Source organism: Serinus canaria, chromosome Z (assembly GCF_022539315.1).
Source record: "Serinus canaria isolate serCan28SL12 chromosome Z, serCan2020, whole genome shotgun sequence".
Classification (NCBI taxonomy): Eukaryota; Metazoa; Chordata; class Aves; order Passeriformes; family Fringillidae; genus Serinus; species Serinus canaria.
Window position 1 is genome coordinate 24,395,633 of NC_066343.1, and position 19,981 is coordinate 24,415,613.

The window sequence follows — 19,981 nt, forward strand, 5'->3', positions numbered from 1 at the left end:
CCGGCCCTGCCCCGCCCCGGCCCGGCCGCCCCGCGCCGCCATGCTGCCCAACACCGGGTAAGGTGTTCCCGCCGCGCCGGGACGGAGCTGCGCCGCCCTCCAGGGGCTCTCGGGGCGGGCGGGCTACGGCCGGCGGCCGCCGGGGGGTTCGCTGGACACCCCTGAACGCTGTCGCCCTGCGGGGCGTGCGGGACTTGTAGCCGGCCGAGAGCGAGGAGTTGTAGCGGAGGACAAGCGTGTCCGCGCCGGCCTGCGGGGCAGAGCCGGCCCAGGGGCCCCGGGCAGCACCGGAGCCCTGGGACGAGCAGTTCGGTCGTATGGGGGACTTGAACGGTGCCTTTTGCAAGGGAAACAGTTACTGGAGGAGTTTAATGTAAATTAGGCAGTGAATCAATAATTTCTTATGGAACCTTCTTATTAAAGTATAATAACTTAATATACTATTATTATACTAATTAGTATTAATACTAATACTATATTATTATACTAATTATTACTACTACTATTGTTGTTGTTGCTATTTTTGTTATTTTTTTTGTTATTGTATAGTATTATAGTCTTCTACAACTGTCTTACCTGGCAGCCAAGTTTTCTTCCCTGTACAGGATCTTAATTTAGAGGTGTTTTGTGGATTTTGGCTTTTCAGATAACAGCTGGGAAGATGAGTTATTATTTGTTCCTGTGTGTTATAAAGAGGATTGTTAAATTCCTAGCATCTGTGTAAGCCATTAAAAGTGTCCTTGATGTGACCTGAAGGTCTTTATTGGCAGTCATCTGTGATGAGAAAGGAACCAATGTTGTTTTTCAAGCTTGTAGGGCACAGATGCGAATTTGATGTTTTCTGTCTTATTAGTAGAGTTCAGCTCTTAATGGAAGTGATGCAGATGTGACTCTCACAATGCAGGTCATAAGAAGTTTTAACCAGGCACATATGCTTTATGAACTTCGAACGACTGGGCTGCCTAGTGAATTAAGAAATAAATCCTTAGTCTTGTGAATATGACTAAGTAACCACCATCCTCTGACCTTGAGCAACCAACTAGTTTTTGCCTGTCAGGTTGCACATGCATCCAGATCATAGCATCATGTCTTAAATATGAAGCAAAAGTACTATGACAGTTTTGAAAGACTTGTATTCACCCACTCCCTTAAGGGCCTGCTTTTCCTACCAGTGTAGCAGAAGTCTCTAAGCTTTTGATGCCCTTCACAAGCTTCTGCTGCAGGTGAACTTTGATTTTCCTGACTCCACCCCAATGTGCCCTGGTAATGTTTCTAATTCCTTATCTGTGGCCTGTCTTTGCACCCACTCCCTGTATGACACTTTTCTTGGGAACTAAGTCATAAGTTTCCTGCATAGGCCTGCTAGTCTCTGATACACCTTCTTGGCTTCCTGAATAGATCACTCCAGCCCCAGGCAGGGCTTAAAGCCCCATCAGCTTTTCTCTGCTCTTTTCTTCTCCAGAGCTGCCTCCTGCTGGACCCCATTTACCTCTTTCATGACTAAGGTGAATTCCATGACTGAGGTGCTGACCTCTTGCTGGTTGGTTGAAGGTAGAAACTAGATTCTGGCCTTACTTCACTGACATCTACACTTTGACTCTGTATTCCACAGTTGCACTTTCCTCACTGTGTGTGTGACTGAATTCACATCAGTAGTTTTTTGTGGTTCACTCTTCTGTTTAGATATTTTTCTTCCTGTGCCTTTCTAAGACTCTTTAAGATTTTGCAGATAAAAGCTGTCTGAAATGGCATCTTCTGGACATGGTTGACTTTCTGAGATCCTGTAGATGCCTAGCCTTTCCTCTTCAGGGGAAGAGGCATCTCCCCCTTTCTTCCCCGTTCCAATTTTCTGCCTTTTGAAAGCAAACATCCTCCTAGAGAGCATTTAAGAGATGGAAGTGCTTGGATTGGAGGGGAAAAAAACCACATCTGACACCAGAGGGGGAGAAACAATACTAAGTTTGGCCCAGTCTGAAAGGAAAACTAGTGGAAGCTCAGAGTGTAAGTTTTTGTAACATTTGTGATGCCAGTAAAAAGTGAAGTCACTGTTGCACAGAGTTTATATGAATTCTCCAACTGAAGTTAAAAACCTGAACCTCCTGGTTTTTGCTACAGTGTTACATAAAGAAACATGGCCTTTATGTGGAGCACTGAAACACACATTCTTTCATATGGATATCTGTTGTCTAAAAGGCTTTATCATTGAATATGTTTGTGGAGTTGGTACTTCTCTTTTCAAAAATTTAATGATACTATGTTAGCCAGACATCCTTCTTAGACTTTAACTTCTTGGTTTCTCTAAGTTGATTGGATCTGTTTATGGGAGGACCCATTGGACTACACACAGTTACTGGGAAGCTGTTGAGTATAGAAGATTTAAGAGAAGAATTGCCATTTCTGAAAATAAAGCTTTTGGCATTTGCGTATGGTTTTTTTAAAGGTTTTACTCCTTTTCCATTGTTGAAGAACATAGCAGCTGTGTTGTGAAACAGAATGTTGGATCTTTTTAGAAAAAGGGAGAAATGTAACTGGGTAACATTCTTTATAGTGTTTGCAAACTTGGGATGTGGTCATACATCAGTGGTACTTCTCTGTAGCTGTAGCCATCCCCTTTGTGCTCTTCGGGCTGTCTTCTTAGTACAAGGACGAAGGCGTTTTTCTGGCTGGGAGACTGTGCTAATTGCATTTGCCCTTAGAGTCTGATAAAAGTCAAATGATTAACAGCTTCTGCTTCATTCTTCTCTTCTTTACTGTCCACTTCCCCCTTCACCTTTAGGAAACTGGCAGGATGCACTCTCTTCATCACAGGCGCGAGCCGGGGCATCGGCAAGGCCATTGCTTTGAAAGCTGCCAAGGATGGTGCCAACATTGTGATAGCTGCCAAGACAGCTGAGCCCCATCCTACTCTTCCAGGGACTATCTACACTGCTGCAGAAGAAAGTAAGTTGTAACAAATGAAGGTCCTCGCCTGGGTGTATACCCTTGCTTAATTACCATACCTGAGTGGAAAAATGCATAGACTCTCTTCATTCGAGTTCACCTTTACTAAAATATGCTTAGTGCTTCTTTTGCCTCCCAGGAAAGCTGTAATGTTACTGTAATGAAGGTGGATGTGCGTATATACATGTCAAAATGCTATGCTACATGAGATGTATGAAATGAACATTTGCAGTGTTAATATACTGTTTTGGCTTCCCTGTTCCTCATATGACATGTTAAAAGGTCACAATTTGAGAGTGTGATTTTCAGTGCCTTCTTGAAGTGTGTCATTGCTTGAGAGGTTCTCAGAAGGTTCATGTTAGTTGTCCCATCTAAGAGCAAATATTTTAATGTTTAATTTTTTAATTGCGCAGTTGAAGCAGCTGGAGGAAAGGCTTTGCCATGCATTGTTAATGTGAGAGAAGAACAGCAAATCATTAATGCTGTGGAGAAAGCTGTGAAGACTTTTGGAGGTAAGTTAAGGCATGGGAGAAGGCAGGCATTAACAGGAAGATTGTTCAAACAAAGAGAAAAAAGAACTGCCTGCCTTACTCTTTTTTTTTTTTCTTTAAATGCTAATGTGAAATGGCTTACTTTAAAACCAGGGATTGATATTTTGGTGAATAATGCAAGCGCCATCTCTTTGACGGGCACTTTGGAGACAGCGACGAAGAAAGTCAATCTCATGATGGATGTCAATGTACGAGGAACCTATCTTACGTAAGTGCTGAGGGAAGGACGCAAAGCAATTGTAACAGAATGTATGATGTTATTTCAGTTTTTCTGAGAAATTCTGTAGCTGTCTTGCTGCCCTAGAATTTGAGTGCAGATATTCTGCATGTGCTCACAGGAAATTGCTCAGTTATTGGTCAACTGATTTGAATTAATATTTCCAAGAATTATTTGCTAGTTGGAGTAAACAGAAACCTTATTACTGAAGTCATTAAATGTTCACAAGCCACTCCCTGCATGTAGGATGAAAAAAGTCATTTGTTTCAAATGAAGCTCCAGCTTGGCTTTGTTAAATGCTGATGCTCTTTCATTTTAAGCAAAATAACTAAATTTTTGCATACATCAAGTCAATATCTTACTTGTCAGTTTTCTTCTCTTAAGCTTCTTTCTCATCTTGAGAAATGTTGTATAACTCACCATACTTAAAAGCGAAATGTTAAAGATGTAACTTCATGATCCAAAGTGTTCTCCATCTACTTTCAGCTTATCAATTCTATTATTTATTTAAATGAACATACCAGGATTTGATTTCACAATTCCTGGGTTCCTTATTTTGCAAATGTTAGGAGGTGGATTTAGCAGGTTGAATCATCGATTCATTTATAGAATGTCATTTAAAGCACTGTCTTAAAATGAAGACTTTGATTTTCACAGGGTTTATAAAAAAACCTGTAAGATGATGGAGATTCTCTAAATTCAGATGTTGCTTGGTGTTATCAGAAAGTTTTGTATCAAAGTATTACCACTGAATTATAGAATAGTTTGGGTTAGAAGGCACCTTTAAAGGTCATCTAGTCCAATCTCCAATCTAGAACAGTTTGTCATTCTTCTTTGTGCAGATCAGCACAAAGATTTGGTTTGCCAGCTCTTCATAAATTGCTGAATGGATTCAACTGTATTGCTGTGGCAAGTTCCATCTTCTCCTCCCCACCCAATAGCAGTGGGGATTTCCTTGATGTTAAATCTAGCTATTCCAAATTAATGGGGAATTCTTAAAATGTATTTTTGGTCCTGTTCTACCTTGAAAAGATTAAAAATCACATTCTGTGTGCTGAAAGGGGAGAAGCATAAGAAAAACCAGTGTCTCTCAAGGGAATGGTCTTTGTCATTGTTTTTGTAATTCTCATTTAAGAAAACCTAGTGAAGCATTTTTGCCCTTTTTTCTCCTTGCTTTGTGTGTTGATTCTGATTGTAATGTAGAGACCTATTTTCAGTTTAATGTTCAGAAAATTTCAATAGCTTTAAAAAAAAGGTGTGGATTTTTTGCCTGTGTAGAGGCAGTACTAGGAAAGATGCCCCTTACAGAGTATAACTGTTGACATAGGATCATGGAATTATTAAATCCTGGGATGGATAATTCTTTGGGCTGAAAGAAAGCTTAAAACATTGTCTACTTCCAACAGCTGGAAGAGACCTTAAAACATTGTCTGCTTCCAAGTCCCCACCATGAGCAGAGATACCTCCCATACACCAGGTTGCTCAGAGCCCATCCAGCCTGGCCTTGAACACTTCAATGGGTGGGGAATCTACAGTTTCTTAGGCAACATGTTCCAATGCCTTACCATTCTCAGAGTAAAGAATTTCTTCCTAATACCTAATCTAAACCCACCTTCTTTCAATTTAAAGCCACCCCCCCTTGTTCTCTCACTCCATGCCCTTGTGGAAAGTCCCTCTCCCACCTTCCTGTAGCCCCTTTAGGTACTGGAAGGCTGCAGTAATGTGACTCCAGAGCCTGCTCTTCACCAGGCAGAATAATTCTAAGCCTGTCCTTGCAGGAGAGCTGTTCCATCCTTCTAATCAATTTGGTGGCCTCCTCTGAAGTTGCCTCAAAAGTCCAATGTCCTTCCTGTGCTGGGACCCTAGAGCTGGATGCAGGGTTCCAGGTGGGCTTTCACTGGAGCAGAGCAGAGGAATAGAATCCCCTCTCTCCTCTGCTGCCCACGCTGCTTTGGATGCAGCCCAGGACACATTTGGCTGTCTGGGCTGTGAATGCTCATGGCTGGGTCATTTCCAGCCTCTCATCCACCAGCAGCCTCCAGTCCTTCTCACAGGGCTGCTCTCCATCCATTCATCCCCCAGCTTGTGTTGATACTGGGAGTGTCCTGACCCAGGTGCAGCACCTTGTTCCTGGGCTTGTTAAACCTCATGAGATTCCCATGTGATCACTTCTTAAACTTGTCCAGGTTCCTCCAGATGGTGTGGTGTCTACAGCACCACTCAGTTTGGGATCATCTGTAAATTTGCTGAGGGTGCGCTTGATCCCTTCATCTGTGTCGTTGATTGAGACATGGACTAACACTGGTCCCAATACCCACCCATGAGAGACAGCTCTCATCACTGATGTCCATCAGGACTCTGAGCCATTGACCACCACCCCCTGGATGCCGCTGTCCATACAATTTCTTATCCACTGAACAGTCTGCCCATCAAATCTTCTCTCCCCAGGTTATATAGAAGGATGTTGTAAGGAACCTTCTCTAAAGTTATACAGAGTAAATGACACCTGTAGTGCTACCCTTGACCTCTGGTGTAGTCCTTCCATTGTAAAAAGCCTTTTGATTGATCAGGGAGGACTTGCCCCTGGTGAAGACCCTCTGACTGTCCCAAATCACCTCCCTGAATAGGATCACCTCCTTATTCTAGAAGGATTTGTTCCCTGATCTTCCCAGGTATGGAGGTGAGGCTGACAGGTTGGTAGTTCCTGGGGTTCTTCTGTCCACCCTTTTTAATTTTAAACATTGGTACGTTTCCCTTTTTCCAGACACTTGGGTCTTCACCTGATTCCACAATTTTTCAGATATGGAGAGTGGCTTGGCAGCCTGTTCCCTCAGGACTGTGAGATGCATGTCATCAGGCCCCATGGACTTGTTCAGGCTCCTCAGATAGTCAGAATCTTCATCTTCACTTAAAGTTGAAAGCACTTTGCTCCTCCAATCCCTGTCCTGCTGTCCATCTACTTAACAGGTGTGGGAAGAGAAGTTGCCATTGAAGACTGAAGCAAAAAATGTTGTTGAGTCACTCAGCCATCTTGTCATCAGTTGCTACCAGTGTTCCAGCCTTGCTTATCCCAGGGTGTATGTGTATACACTTTCTTTGCCTTCCTCTTCTGACTGACGATTCTGTAGAAGCCCTTTTTGTTATTCTTTGCATCCCTTGTAAAGTTCAGCTCCAGCTATAGTTTGGCTTTCCTCACCCCAAATGTGTACAAGTCTGTGCCCCTATATTCTTCATTAGATACTTTTTCCTTGTCTCCACTGGCTAGTTCTGTTCTGCTCCCTTGTTTCTGAAGGCAGCGTTACAAGGATTCCTACTGACTAACTCCTTGAAGAACTAGAATTTTGCTCTTCTGAAGCTCAGGGCACTGACTTTTCTCTTTGCCTGACCCATTTCCCTCCAGACTGTGAACTCCACCAGTGCATGATCACTGCAGCCCAGGCTGTCTCCCATCGTGATGTCCCTGATTAGCTCACTTAGGTTTGTGACCATCAGGTCCAGAATGGCATCCCTTCTGGCAGGGTTATTACCTGGGTTAAGGAGTTATGCTCCATGCATTCCAGGAATCTCTTGGATTGCCTACAGTTTGCTTTGCTTCACTGGGATGTCTGAAGTCTCCCAGCAGGACATGAGCCTGTGAGTGTGATCCTTTCTGTAGCTGGAGCAAGAAGGTCTCATCAATAGGCTACTCTTGGTCAAGGACCTGTAGTGACACCAACCACAAGATTCCCTTTGCTGCCTCAGTCTCTGTTTCTTACCCACAGGCTTTTGCCTGCTCATTGTTGTTCTTCTTCAGTTCACACGTTGTTCTTCAGAGATGGCTCATCACACTCAATGCGCTTCTTGATGTAGAGGGCAACCCCTCCATCTCTCCTTCCTCCCTTGTCCCTTCTGATCAGGGTGCAGCCTGATCAGAAGGGACAAGGGTTGCAGATGAGCAATGGGATTTATCCCACCAAGTTTCAATAATAGCAGTTAAGTTTCTTGGTTCCTATGCATTAAGAAATTGAGGCATGTGTTAGTGAACCTGCCACTGAAAAGAGTTGAGACCCCCGGACCGTTAAGGAGGTGGTAAATCACTTTACTGCTGTGGTGATTTTGCTATTGAAGGTGTTGAAGTTGTTCTCTTTGTGGCTGAGAGTATGTGTGGATCCTGTTAGAATATGTGAACAGTTGTTCACTAATGTGGTGATGTTTTCACCCTGTGAAGCTTGATTGAGAAATCTCGAGCTGAGATAAAATATAAACATGTGCCCTAGTGCTAGAAGTGAAGTCAAAAGATAGTTTCTGTAAAATAAAAGTTCCAATTTATAGAGATGTATAAATTCAAAATACAGAATCTCTTAGAAGATAATAGGGTCTCAGTTTGCTTTGGAATATTTGTAATAGCATTCTGCTATGCAGTATTATTTCTTCAACATGGTTGTAAGGAAGGGATAGGTATGGGATCAGAAGAGAATCTTTTTTATGACTACATGATGCTCTGCATTGTTAATTTTGATTGTTGCCTTTGATTGTTGCCTTAGAGTGTTTTGTTGCCGCTATCAGAACTATTACAAGGAGATTATGTCTTCTGAGTATCTGTAAAATTAGCTTTTTTCAAAGCTGATGTACTGGTTGGAGAATGTGGTCCAGTTTGCAGGAATGAGTACTAGGCCTGAGATAAGTGATCTACAACAGATATTTTTTTTATTGTTCTTTACATCAGTTAAATACTTGATATGAAAAGAGGCTTTGTCTTGGGCTGTTGTGAAAATACTGGTTTACTAGTATTGTTTTTGCTGTAATTATCAGTGTTCCATAAAATAAGAGTTGACTGATATGTCTGAATCTTATCTTTCAGGTCTAAAGCATGTCTTCCCCACTTGAGGAAGAGTAAGAACCCCCATATCCTGAACCTTAGTCCACCAATGAATCTGAATCCCATGTGGTTCAAAAATCATTGTGGTGAGTAGCTTTCAGAGCCTTTGTTGCTATTTTGTGAGACACGTGTAAGTACCTGCTGAGAAGTGTGCAATAGTGCCAGTGCAAAATGCCAGATCTTGTATCTTTAGCACTTCATACAGACTGGCACTAATGGTTCTTCAAAGCATTTTGTACCTGACCTACAAGAAATTGTTTTGTGGGAAAATGTAGGGCATGTTCCAAGGCATTATCCATCCTTTTTGGTTTTAGGGTAAGTCTGTGATTTTCTATGGGAATTGTTAGGATTACATATTTTCCGCTCCAAATGGAGACTGAAACCCAAAATTAATTTTCTTACTGATTCATCTTCCTGGGTTTTTAGTATGGATAAAGCTCAGGAAATTATTTTGAGGTAGAAAAAGAACTCCATGTTATCTTGAAGTTAGTGTTGCTTCTTTTAAAACTATAGCAAAACCGTTCCATTTTGGACACTGTCATGGTTTAAGCCTGGCACCTACTGTGAGATATGATCAGAGACAGAGCAAAGCAGGCTCCAACTTAAGGTTAAAAGGAAAAAAAAAAAAAAAAGCATTTATTAACCTACAACTACAAAGGAAGACACACAAAACACAATAGAACGTAAGATGAAAACCTTCCAAAATTCTTCCTCCTCCCCCCACCAAATTTCCAATTTCATTGCCACCCTTCAGACAATCGATTCTCAGTCTCTTGAGGAGAGAGAAGTCCCTCTTGCGCCACACGCCTTCCATGTCCAGTGCTCTCACCACTGCACATGGATCAGAGCTGCTTCTGGGGTTTTTCATTTTAAGGATACTTTGACCAGTTCCAAAGGGAGCACAGTCCTTCTCCTTCTGGGACACTTGTCCCCCCCAAATTTCACCCCCTGGGGCCGAGGGGTCTCTTGAACAGAGATCGTCTTCTTCTCTTCTCTTCTTCGAAGTGGAGGGCACCACCACACCCTCCTCACCCGTCGTCTCTGTTCACTCCTCCACATCACTGCACTCTCCTGGCTCTGAGCCATCGCCTCCCCCTAGAACGCAGTCTCTGTGGCACAGAAACACCCGTGGTTCTGCTGTGGCTACACAAGAAAAGTCCAGCCCAAAGCCACTTCATCATCTCCTCCCACCTAGAATTTTCCTCAACATCTTCTCAATCTCAACATCTTCTCAATCTCATCAACTTCAGGAGGACTCAGCTTTTGCAAGGTTCTCATCTTCCTCAAAGGGGTTAAAAGTCCCGAGCTCTCTCTCTCTGCCGGTTTACTTCGTCAACTCCCACGCCTGTCTGCCCTGCTGGGCACCCCCCCCTTCTCCTTCACGCCGGGCCACTATCACAGCCGCCACAGGCACCGGCTCTGTCTCTCTCTCCCTCGCGGGGGGGGGGGGGAATGGAGGACGGCTGCCCGAAGCCCTTGCAATGTTCTCCTCCACCCTTGGGCCCAGGCCTGTCCTACCTCTCTCTCTGGCCACATGGCTCCCCTCCCCCCCTGCCCAGCCAAAGGAGCTGGGCAGGGGGGTCTACTCACTCTCCAGCGGGACTCCAAGAGGAAGTTCCCCTGGGAGATCACAGCTTTTAACCCCTGTGTTCTCAGAGGCGTATCCTGCCCTCAGTGGACAAACCAGGTGCCAATATTAAATCTGAACACTGATTGGATTGCCCACACCATCACAAAAAACTTCATTTCCTTTCAAACCACGACAGACACTTGTCATGTTAAACACCAGCAAGCTCCAGTTTTTTCCCCAAGAAAGTTTCCATTCTCAAAGTAGATAGGTAACAGGGATACAGAACTCCTCTTCCCCACTTTTTTTGTCTATAGGATTCTAGTTTGGTCTTTAGCAGCTACTATGCCTTAGGCATCTTAAAAAAAAATTGATCACTCTTGTCAGTGTAGCCTGCATAAAAAGCATGACAAAATCCACCATGCAGCTAGGCTTCAGATTTCTTTTGGCAGAACATGTGTAGCTTTCATTTTGTTTGCAGTGAAAAGATGACAGACTACAGTTTGTAGCTGATGGAGATGGCAGGTAGAAGGAAGAGATTTTGACTCTAGGACAGTACTGTTCTTTCTGAAAGCCCTGAATTTTCCATGTGGACCAGTTATCTGTTTTATCTTCCTCTCATAATTTAAATTAGATTTCACATAAAGTCTAAACTTTTTTGTTTTTTCACTTCTTGTCTTAGCTTATACCATTTCTAAATATGGGATGTCCATGTGTGTCTTGGGAATGGCAGAAGAATTTAGAGGAGAAGTTGCTGTCAATGCTTTATGGCCTAAAACAGGTAATTTTTTTTTTTTTTTTTTTTTTTTAGTAATACTGAAATACTGACTTTCTGTATTTAATCTGCTAAAGTTTGTTTTATTTGACACTGAATGTACTTCAGACTTCTTCTGGAATAGATTCAAGTGATTGAGCAGTTCTTTTATATTTCTTCACCCTGCACGGGTTCTGGTTTTCATTGCTCGTTCTCACTAGACTGTTGTCACTTTGATCTAAACTCTTTTTCATCTAGTTCAAAACCACACAGTTGACGTGTGTGTGTAGTCTTTGGCTTGCCTGTGCTTTTTCTGATGCACCCAGTGTTTTGGTTTGGACAGAATCACAAAAATAATTGTGTGCTTTAATGAGTGGGTATTGAACATCTGTGTATGTAGTACTATTTAGAATTCCTTGCTAGTTAAACTGCAGGAGCTTACTGACAAGATAGATACCTCTGTACATGTGGAAATAATTTTTAAAAGGCCTATTCCTAGAAGTTTTGGCACAGTGCAGTTCTGTGAAGAGCTGTTCACAGAACCATCTGATTGCAAATGACAAGAAATTAAAGAGCTCTCTGGAAGAATAGCTCAATGCTCCCATGTTGTATTAGCTTCAATTTGCTTTGTGTGGGTCAGTGAGGATAAGGGCTGCTGTTTGAGGTTTGGCCAGCTGTTTGCCAAGGAGACCAATCTCTTTTCCCCAAATACATTTATGGGCAGAAATTATACTGAGTGTTAAAATCAATACCAGACAGAGAGTAATCCTGCCCCTTAGTGGTGTAAGCCCAGTCATTGTGTTAGAAAACATTACAACAGTGTTTATTTCCTTAACGAGTGCAAGGAAGGAAGAAGGAAGAGGAGATAAAGATATGAACCAAGATCAACTTCTGAGGATGGTGCTCCAGTTTAAGAAGTGTTTGTACACAGACACTTTTCAATGTTTTGCTGTTAGGAATTGCAGGCCCCTTTTAACTTTTAGTGGGAACTGGAATTGTCTGATATTCTTTCTCTAAGGTGAGAAATGTGAGGAAAACTTAACTATTTCTGACAAAATCAGCCAAATTTCTCTGCTTGAATATGGTAGGTGATCATCAGTTGAACAGTTGGGTTGGTGTGCCTGACAGACTTAGTCCTTTTTCATTGGTCTGAATTCTTGCATCTTAAATACTTGCAGTAAATGGATTTCTCATAGTTCTGCTTACTCTGTGAGTTCTACCCACAGAAATATTTTGGCAAGGGATTTACTTTTAAAATTATAATTATATCGTTCATGATAATTATATCATCACAAAACTGTTTTAAGGCAGTAAGGACAATAAGGTCTTCATCTGTGATGTACTGATGGCAACTACATGCATAACTTAAGAATATGGATTGCCTCATGGTGGAGTCAAAGTTCACCTTTCAGGTTTCAAGTGTGTGTTGTATTTTTTTATTTCTGAGGAAGTTAAAAGAACTATGCACTTGTTTCCACATACTTGCTTCTTCAGTGCCCCAAAAAAACCTCAAAAAATTTTCAGTGGAGATTTCCCAGTATCTATATCATTTGGAATAGAACCATGAAACGTGATTCTTGGTCTTTAGCTCCCTAGATCCACCCATCCCCTCTGTCTTGTCTTTGGCAAAAATGACACTGTTAAATAGGTTTTGTGTCCCTTCAGAATCCAGTAAGTGGGAGCAACTTGGTTTCTCATTAACAGAGGTGACCTTCTACCTAACATTGTGTGGTTTTTGGTCATTGACTGATTTAACAATGTAAATTGCCTATGAAAGTTAGGGATTGTAAAGGAATTAATTCAGATTATCTCATTCAGATGGAGAGACATGGTATGAAACTGCAGACAGCTAATATAACTTATTTTTTCATGAAAAGGGTGTTACAAGATTGCCTGTCTCTTCTGTAAGTGCACACGTTCATATGCTGTATAGACACATTATGTGGATACTCCACAGCTTTCTTATTCTGGATGTGCTGGACTACTGCTACTACTGCATCTACTGCTATTGTGGAAATGAATCAATGGCTTTATGGGTCCTGTTAAAAGCTAAAGAATTTTTTTTCTACAGAGACCAGCTGGTTGTAATAGGTATTTATTTTGCAACATGGCTGTGTCCCACACCCACCTCAATAATTTGACCTGCAAAATAATGGCAGGGGAAAAATGAAACTGTGAGAATTTCTCCACCCCTTCCACAAAGGAAATTTTTTCAGAGGGGCAGCTAACTTTACAAGCAGGTTACATTAAGTCTTATATTGCATAGTTGAATAATTTCTTTATAGTTTTATCTTATGCTGCAACCCTCCAAGAATCAGTAGTAGTACCTGTGTCTCAGATGTGGTCTGGTATTAAAGAATGTCTATTGGTGCTGTTAATAAAGCTTCTATTAAATCTGACATTCTTAATGTGGGGAAGTGGGAAACCCAAACCAAATACAGTTGTATCTTTCTCTTGAGCATTACATTGCCACTGTGTCCTTGGTAGTAACATACCCATACCTGCTAAAGTAAGCAGAGAACACTTGGGGAGCTGCTGATGGTTACAGAGTGCAGCTGATACTTGTCCCCTGCAGGATCCTGCAGAACATGGGGCTTGGAAGAGCAGGAAGATTTAATTTAGAGATGAAAACAGTATCTATTCTAATAAATGCTTCTTAAAAGAAAGATTTATCTATGTGAGATGCTGCAAAGAAATAAAAGTAATTAAGCTTTTTATAAAATCAGAGGTATAGAATCAGAGCTTTTCATTTGCAGAAATGATGCCTTCATGAAAACTGTTTAGACAAAGTATAAAATATTATAATGTGTGAATTCTCCAGTACAAAAAAAAAAAGTGCTTTTGAAAGGTTTATCTTCTTAAAGTGAGAAAGTTAACTTCCTTATTGAGAACATCCAGGGTGGCAGTGTTACAGACTTCCAGGGTATCTGAAATACAGTTTCAAAGCTCCTAATTTAAGAGCCCACTATCATCTCCTGCAAATGTGTTTACCCTCAGTGTTAGTATGGATGCCAGGATTGGTTCATTAATCTGATGCTTTAAACACATGAAGGTATGTTGGTACTAAGATGCCAGAGTTCTCCATTTATCTAAAAGTGAAAGAGGACATCTGTCAAACGGGCAAGGGGCAATCCAATCACAAAGAGAGCAGAGGATAAGACAGGTGTCCTGGGACAGAACTGGAAGTCTATTGATGTGCATAAGAGGCAAACCCACATCCCTCTATATGAAGTTAATGTAATAATGTGCAGCCAGTCTATGAGGCAGTACTGTTTGAAACCTCTTTGCTTCAATCTATGCAGATAGGGTGACTGTGCTCAGAAAAATAATAGTGAACAGTAACAGAGAAGTGACAGACTTGTGGGACAGGGAAAGTGAGCAGCTTAATGAATCCTCAGAATAAATATATTTAAGTTAAGAAAACTTGATAAATTTCATCATAGCATTTGACAAAAACATTCTCTGCACTGTTGGTAGCTATTAAAAGAAATCTTGCTGGGCATATATCACTTCAGAAGATGAAAAAAAGGCAAATTTATTGACTTCCTTAAAGATGAGAAGAAGACCTAAGTAGACCTACAAGTATGTACAGTATACCTATTTGTCACTTTTTATTTAGATGTGTGTTTGTAGGAGTTCAATTGATTTGGAAAAAAAAAAAAAAGCTGAGGTTACTTAACGGTAAATGAAACCTAGAAGCTAATTCTTATCACAGAAGACTAATGTAATGAAGTCAGTAGGGATATCTACACACTTCTGCACTCTCCTAGGAAACATTTGGACAGAAGTTCTCAGGCCAGTGCTGAAAACTTTGGTCCTTTTTCCCAGTATGTACTTTGAAAGGTGGATGAATGATCAGCTCAGATACATATGTCCTGCCCACTGCCTATGTTTTTTGCATTTTAAGGAATGTTGGGATCATTTGTATACCGAAATTGCTGTTACTTCATGTGGAATGGAAGCACTGAAAGGAAGACAAAAATTTATCCTTCAAGGTTTATCCTTCTGCATCCCTGATGTTCTGGCCTGATACGTAGGAAAGGATTTGAACTTGAGGGCAAAGTATTGAGTTTTAAACAGCAGATGGGAAAAACTAAGGAAGCAGAACATATGAGGGAAAAACAGTAAGATGGCAAATGTCAAAAGCTGCAACCAGACAGCCTTCTCATGGAATAGAATGAAAAAAAAAAATGGAATGTATACCTCAGCCTGGAAGAGCAAATCACAGACTTAGCAACATGCTACAGTTATACAGTAGCTCCCATGAGAGAAACATAAAGAAGACTAGCAGAATGGCACAGAAGTAACAGAATTGCTTAATGAAAGAATCAGAAGCCTAGGAGATGTGAATTTTATTCTTAGGTCTAACACAGCCTTTCTGTGAAATGCTGAACATGTAATGTAAGATTTTGTTATTTGGTTTCTCATTAACTTAGGAAACACTTTAGTATCTCATGGGAGTTATTGAAAGACTGGAATTAAGCATCAAGACTTTAGTGTGATAGTCACCAAAGCTAATTCCTCTTTATAACTGATGTGTCATACATTTACTTTGAGGAAAACTGTTGTCCTGTTACTTTTTCATGTTCCGAACAACTGGTGGAAAACTGGTGGGCTGATAAATACATAGAGGGTTGTGAATGTCAGAAAATGTTCTGGCATTTTTGATTCCTGTGATAGTTTCATGGATTTTTACTGTTACTTGTAATTAATTATTTGTTGATTGGTAGTATTTCACAGCTTCTGTCTTCTAGAGTTTCCTTTTGCCTGAAAGGAAAAAAAGTTTGTTTACCTGTGAAAGAAATGAGAATTCCATGTCATCAGTGTTAAAGCTTTGTTTTCTTACCCTCCAAATTTTCTAGCCATACATACAGCTGCTATGGATATGCTGGGAGGAGCTGGAATAGAAAAACAGTGCAGGAAAACGGACATCCTGGCAGATGCTGCATATTGCATTTTGTCAAAACCAAAAACTTTCACAGGGAACTTCATTATTGATGAAGTTCTGCTGAGAGAAGAAGGAGTTAAGGATTTTGATGTTTATGCAATTGCACCAGGTAAAAGACATCTTTTAAAGGTGAGAAGTAAGTTCAAGAAGGAGGGAAGAATATATGGAGAATATTAATACACTTTTGTTTCCCAGGGTCCTTAAATTAGTTTATAAAAAATGTTGGTTTGCCTCAGCTTTGAGAACATGCCTTAGTAGAAAGGCCAAATGGATCCACTGAGAGTTTAATAATTAAATGTCTATTAAATTAAAATTTCTTTAATGAGAAGAAAACCTACCTGCATTGTAGATGTATATATTACTATTTAACAGCTAATGAGATAGATTTTTATGTTTTTCTTCTCCGATGTTCTTCATTGCAACCTTAGAAGCCTTCTAGGTCAGATTTTTCATGAACAAAATTCTAAATGTGTTACTTCATGTTATGTTATTCCTTCAAATTTAAAGTGAGATACCATACTACTTGACTGTAGTTTCAGATGAAATCGATTCTTACTGTGCAAATCTTATTTACTTGGATTCATTACTACATTTTTCCTCCCTCTAAGGTCACCCTCTGATGCCTGACTTCTTCTTAGATGTTGAAATTGACACTACAACTATGAAGCAAGAAGGATATGGTAGGGAAAGCACCATGTGTACAAGTCCATAATTTCCATAATTAATTTCATTTCACAATAATGAATGGTCTCTGTTTTTCTTTCTTCCCCTGTGAATTTGGACTCCACTCAAGATTTTTTAGCAAAAAGCCTTTTCTCATGTGAAGAGTAAGATCTATGGAAGTGACTATGTAGTTAAAACTGTGGAAAAAATCATACCTTATGTAGGACTTCCATAGTGTAAAGTCAGTGCATTATTTTGAAGAATTCTTTTTAAATCATCTGCAATGTGGTGGTAGGGAGGTCAAAGGTAAGTATTGCTGGAAAAAGAAATTAGACTGCAAACAGCATATTTTGCAGGAATATCTCCTTTTCCTTGCTCATTTATACAAAAGTATATGTCATAAAGCCTCCATGGCTTCTTACATGAAATGTGCACAATTTGTACATTTAAAATAACTCTTGGGTGAAATGTAGAATTTTTTTTAGAAAAGCAATGCTTTTTCTTTCTCAGAATTGGTTTATGTCAAGTTGAAGGGCAACAAAGAGTGCTGAACTGCTTTTATAGGAGTGTCAAAATAGGGATAAGGCCAGAGCAGAGGAGGCAAATGTGGAAGTGTTCCTTTCTGGTGGAAATACTCCTTGAGCAGTCATACTAGGACCATTCTGCCAGGGACAGATGGTGTTAGTTCCTTGGGCTCCCAGTGCAGGTTATTCTGTAGGGACTCACAGAATAGACCTAAATATTTTTTTATAATGAAGACACCTAAGAGACTTTCAACAGCATTTTAAGGGGCTGTTCCACTTAATTGGCTTTGTAAATTGCAAAAGCTTTCCTTTATTGTTAAATGTGCATGTTCATTGGGGTGAAGGAAGCCACTGATCAAAGCAGTAAAATTATTTCCAGCTTAGAAGCCATTGGAAAAGAATTTATGAAAATATCCATGTTCTTTACAAGACAGACAAGACAGAAGTATTTTGAGATTAAAGCAATGGCAATTGAAGTCATTGATTTTTTTATTTTTAATGTTGTCAGGAGTAGTGTATGGATTACATTAGAAAACTGTTGTGTGAGTATCTGTAATGAACTGTAAACAGCCAGAATTAGAATTTTGCTGTGCTTTTATGTCTGCTTTTCTTTTGATCTATCAGGAATTAAAATTTATTGCAGACTTACATTTAGCAATGTACACCTATTCAGATTCCTGGTGGAGAAAGCATCCTTTATCAGTGTTAATACTGAAACGGTAAAATAATCACTTTCCCTACTTTGAAGCTAAAATCTTTTCAAATGGAGTTCTCTGCTTATGGTTCTACATTCATTTTTAAAGTGGTTTGCATTTGAAAGAGAAAAGTAATCTTTCTCATAGGTGATGGCCAAGAGGAGAAGAAATTAAGCAGATCCCAGCAGGAAGGAGCAGATGCAGCCAAGGCTAAGACAGAATCTGCTGCAGCCACGCCATCGGGTCCTGTTGCAGAGACGTTCCGAGTTATTCAAGGGGCAGTGACTGAAGAGTACGTGAGAAGTACTCAGGGTGTCTTTCAGTTTGAGCTCTCTGGTAAGCCCATCGCTTGTGCAGCCTTGCCTGGCAAAAGGCACTGGGTGTTCTCAGACAGAAACACTTTGGAAGCTGGTCCCAAAGCAGACCAGCTCCTGTTCGGTTCCTGCTGCAGGCCGGCTTGAGCAGGCTCCGGGAGCTGCTGTCCCTCTGCCGTGCGCAGAGCCTCTGTCCCAGCGCTGCCTCTGTCCCGGGAAGCTGCCTCTGTCCCGGGAAGCTGCCTCTGTCCCGGCGCTGCCTGTGTCCCAGGAAGCTGCCTCTGTCCCGGGAAGGTCCTTCTGTCCCAGCACAGTCTCTGTCCCAGCGCTGCCTGTGTCCCGGGAAGCTGTCTCTGTCCCAGCGCTGCCTCTGTCCCACACCGGGCTGCTGTGGCCACGGTCAGGGCGCTCTCGGGGCCACGGCAGAAGCGTCAGCTGCCGCCGGCTCTGTGAGCAAAGCGCAGCCTCTGGGCTCTCCTGCCCGTGGCCCTAGCCCGTGGTGCTCGGGGCGTCACGGGGGACAAGAGGTGACTCCTCGCAGAGCGCCCGCCAGCGTGCGGGCTGCCACGGAACCGCTGCAATCGCACACGGCCGCCCCGTCTGACGGGGGCAGTGGAGAGGGAGGGCACAGCAGTCCTTGCTGCCTTCTCATCTCGCTTCACTCTCTGTCTAGGCAATGGTGGAGGCACTTGGTATATTGACCTGAAGACCGAGGGTGGGAGCGCTGGCTTCGGAAAGCCTCCCGTGACAGCTGATGTGGTTATGAGCATGTCGAGTGCCGACTTTGTGAAGATGTTCACAGGTGAGGGACAAAGGCCTTTGTCAAGGGACGCAGGTACCGGGAAAGCCAGAAAAGCTGTCCCAGAAAAGCCTCTGCGGACAAAGCCTTCTGGCTTTGTGATCTGGGGTTGGAGGAACTTTCAGCTTTTTGTGGCTCAGGGGAGAGTGCAGGCAAGAACCGCTTGGATTTTCCTGCACTCCTGCATCCTGTGAGCAGGAAGAGTGCAAAAGGTTACACTGCTTTTATTAACCAGGTACCGACATTTTAGCAGCCAGTGTATCTTCAGAAAGAATCCAGCCCATGCATTTGTCCTGTGCTCTGCGCATGTCTGAGCAGCGTCTCCTAAATGGGCACTGCTTGTACCAGGAGGACTTGGTAGCAATATAGATGCTAAGGTTTCACTGTGGCATTGGGCATTACGTTTTCCTGTGCAAAGGCTTTTTCTATTTCTTTTGATATTCTGATAATTCTGTTTTTTTCTTTTTAGGTAAAATAAAGCCAACTCTGGCCTTCATGACTGGAAGATTAAGGATTAAAGGAAACATGGCACTAGCAATAAAGCTTGAGAAGATGCTTTCACAGCTTAATTCTAAACTGTGAGGGGAAACCCATACTAGCACAACAGTGGCCTTTCATATATAACTGCAATGCTGTTTAAAATTTTTAGTCATTGTTTTTCTGATGCAGTATAAAAAATATTGATAAAATATGAGGCTTTTAGAGAAGAAATAACTCAATCTCATTAAAAAGATGTCCATAATTAAACTAATTCTGTCTCAAGAATGCAGGTTCCAGGTGTTTTCTTTATTTCTGCTCCTCTGGGACAATGTAGGACATTTGAATTGAGTTTTTTCCTATGTAGTTGATTGTGTACACATCCCATGGAAAAGGTGGGTAGAGCATATGTCATGCTGCAGTGCTAGAAGTGCTATGCCAAATTTACTAAGCTGGCTTAGGAGTAGAAGTAATGTAGTCAGTTTAACAGAGCCTTAGTTACACCTGGTAAATTATTATCTCAAATTTTTCTTTCCTTTCATGAGTTTATTACCTACACATATTCTCATACCTCTGTATTGCACTGAGGCTGCACAGCCATACTGAGTGATAAGCAGGTTTTCTTCTTATGCAAAGGTACACTCACACACATGCATGGTCATGTGCTCTCTCTG

General features: G+C 41.5%; 1 protein-coding gene across 2 annotated transcripts; it reads left to right on the forward strand.

Annotated features, from left to right (window-relative positions):
• Positions 1-3: 3 nt before the first annotated feature.
• HSDL2 (hydroxysteroid dehydrogenase like 2) lies at positions 4-19,595 on the forward strand. Of its 2 annotated transcripts, none has more exons than XM_050987164.1 (11): positions 4-57; positions 2,777-2,940; positions 3,354-3,452; positions 3,585-3,699; positions 8,549-8,652; positions 10,816-10,914; positions 15,750-15,944; positions 16,444-16,515; positions 17,865-18,053; positions 18,705-18,833; positions 19,300-19,595. In XM_050987164.1, exons 1-11 carry the CDS (start codon positions 41-43, stop codon positions 19,410-19,412), a joined length of 1,296 nt encoding a protein of 431 aa, XP_050843121.1. In that variant the 5' UTR covers positions 4-40; the 3' UTR covers positions 19,413-19,595. The 2 variants fall into 2 exon arrangements, with proteins under 2 accessions (XP_050843121.1, XP_050843120.1); XM_050987163.1 differs by lacking the exon at positions 4-57 and adding an exon at positions 251-373.
• The last annotated feature ends 386 nt before the right edge of the window (positions 19,596-19,981 follow it).

Coding starts and splice junctions, on each gene's coding strand:
- HSDL2 (XM_050987163.1), top strand. CDS start 318: ATGGGGGACTTGAACGGTGCCTTTTGCAAGGGAAACAGTTACTGGAGG. Junction 374..2,776: donor AGTTACTGGAGGAGTTTAAT/GTAAATTAGGCA, acceptor CTTCACCTTTAG/GAAACTGGCAGGATGCACTC. Junction 10,915..15,749: donor TGCTTTATGGCCTAAAACAG/GTAATTTTTTTT, acceptor CAAATTTTCTAG/CCATACATACAGCTGCTATG.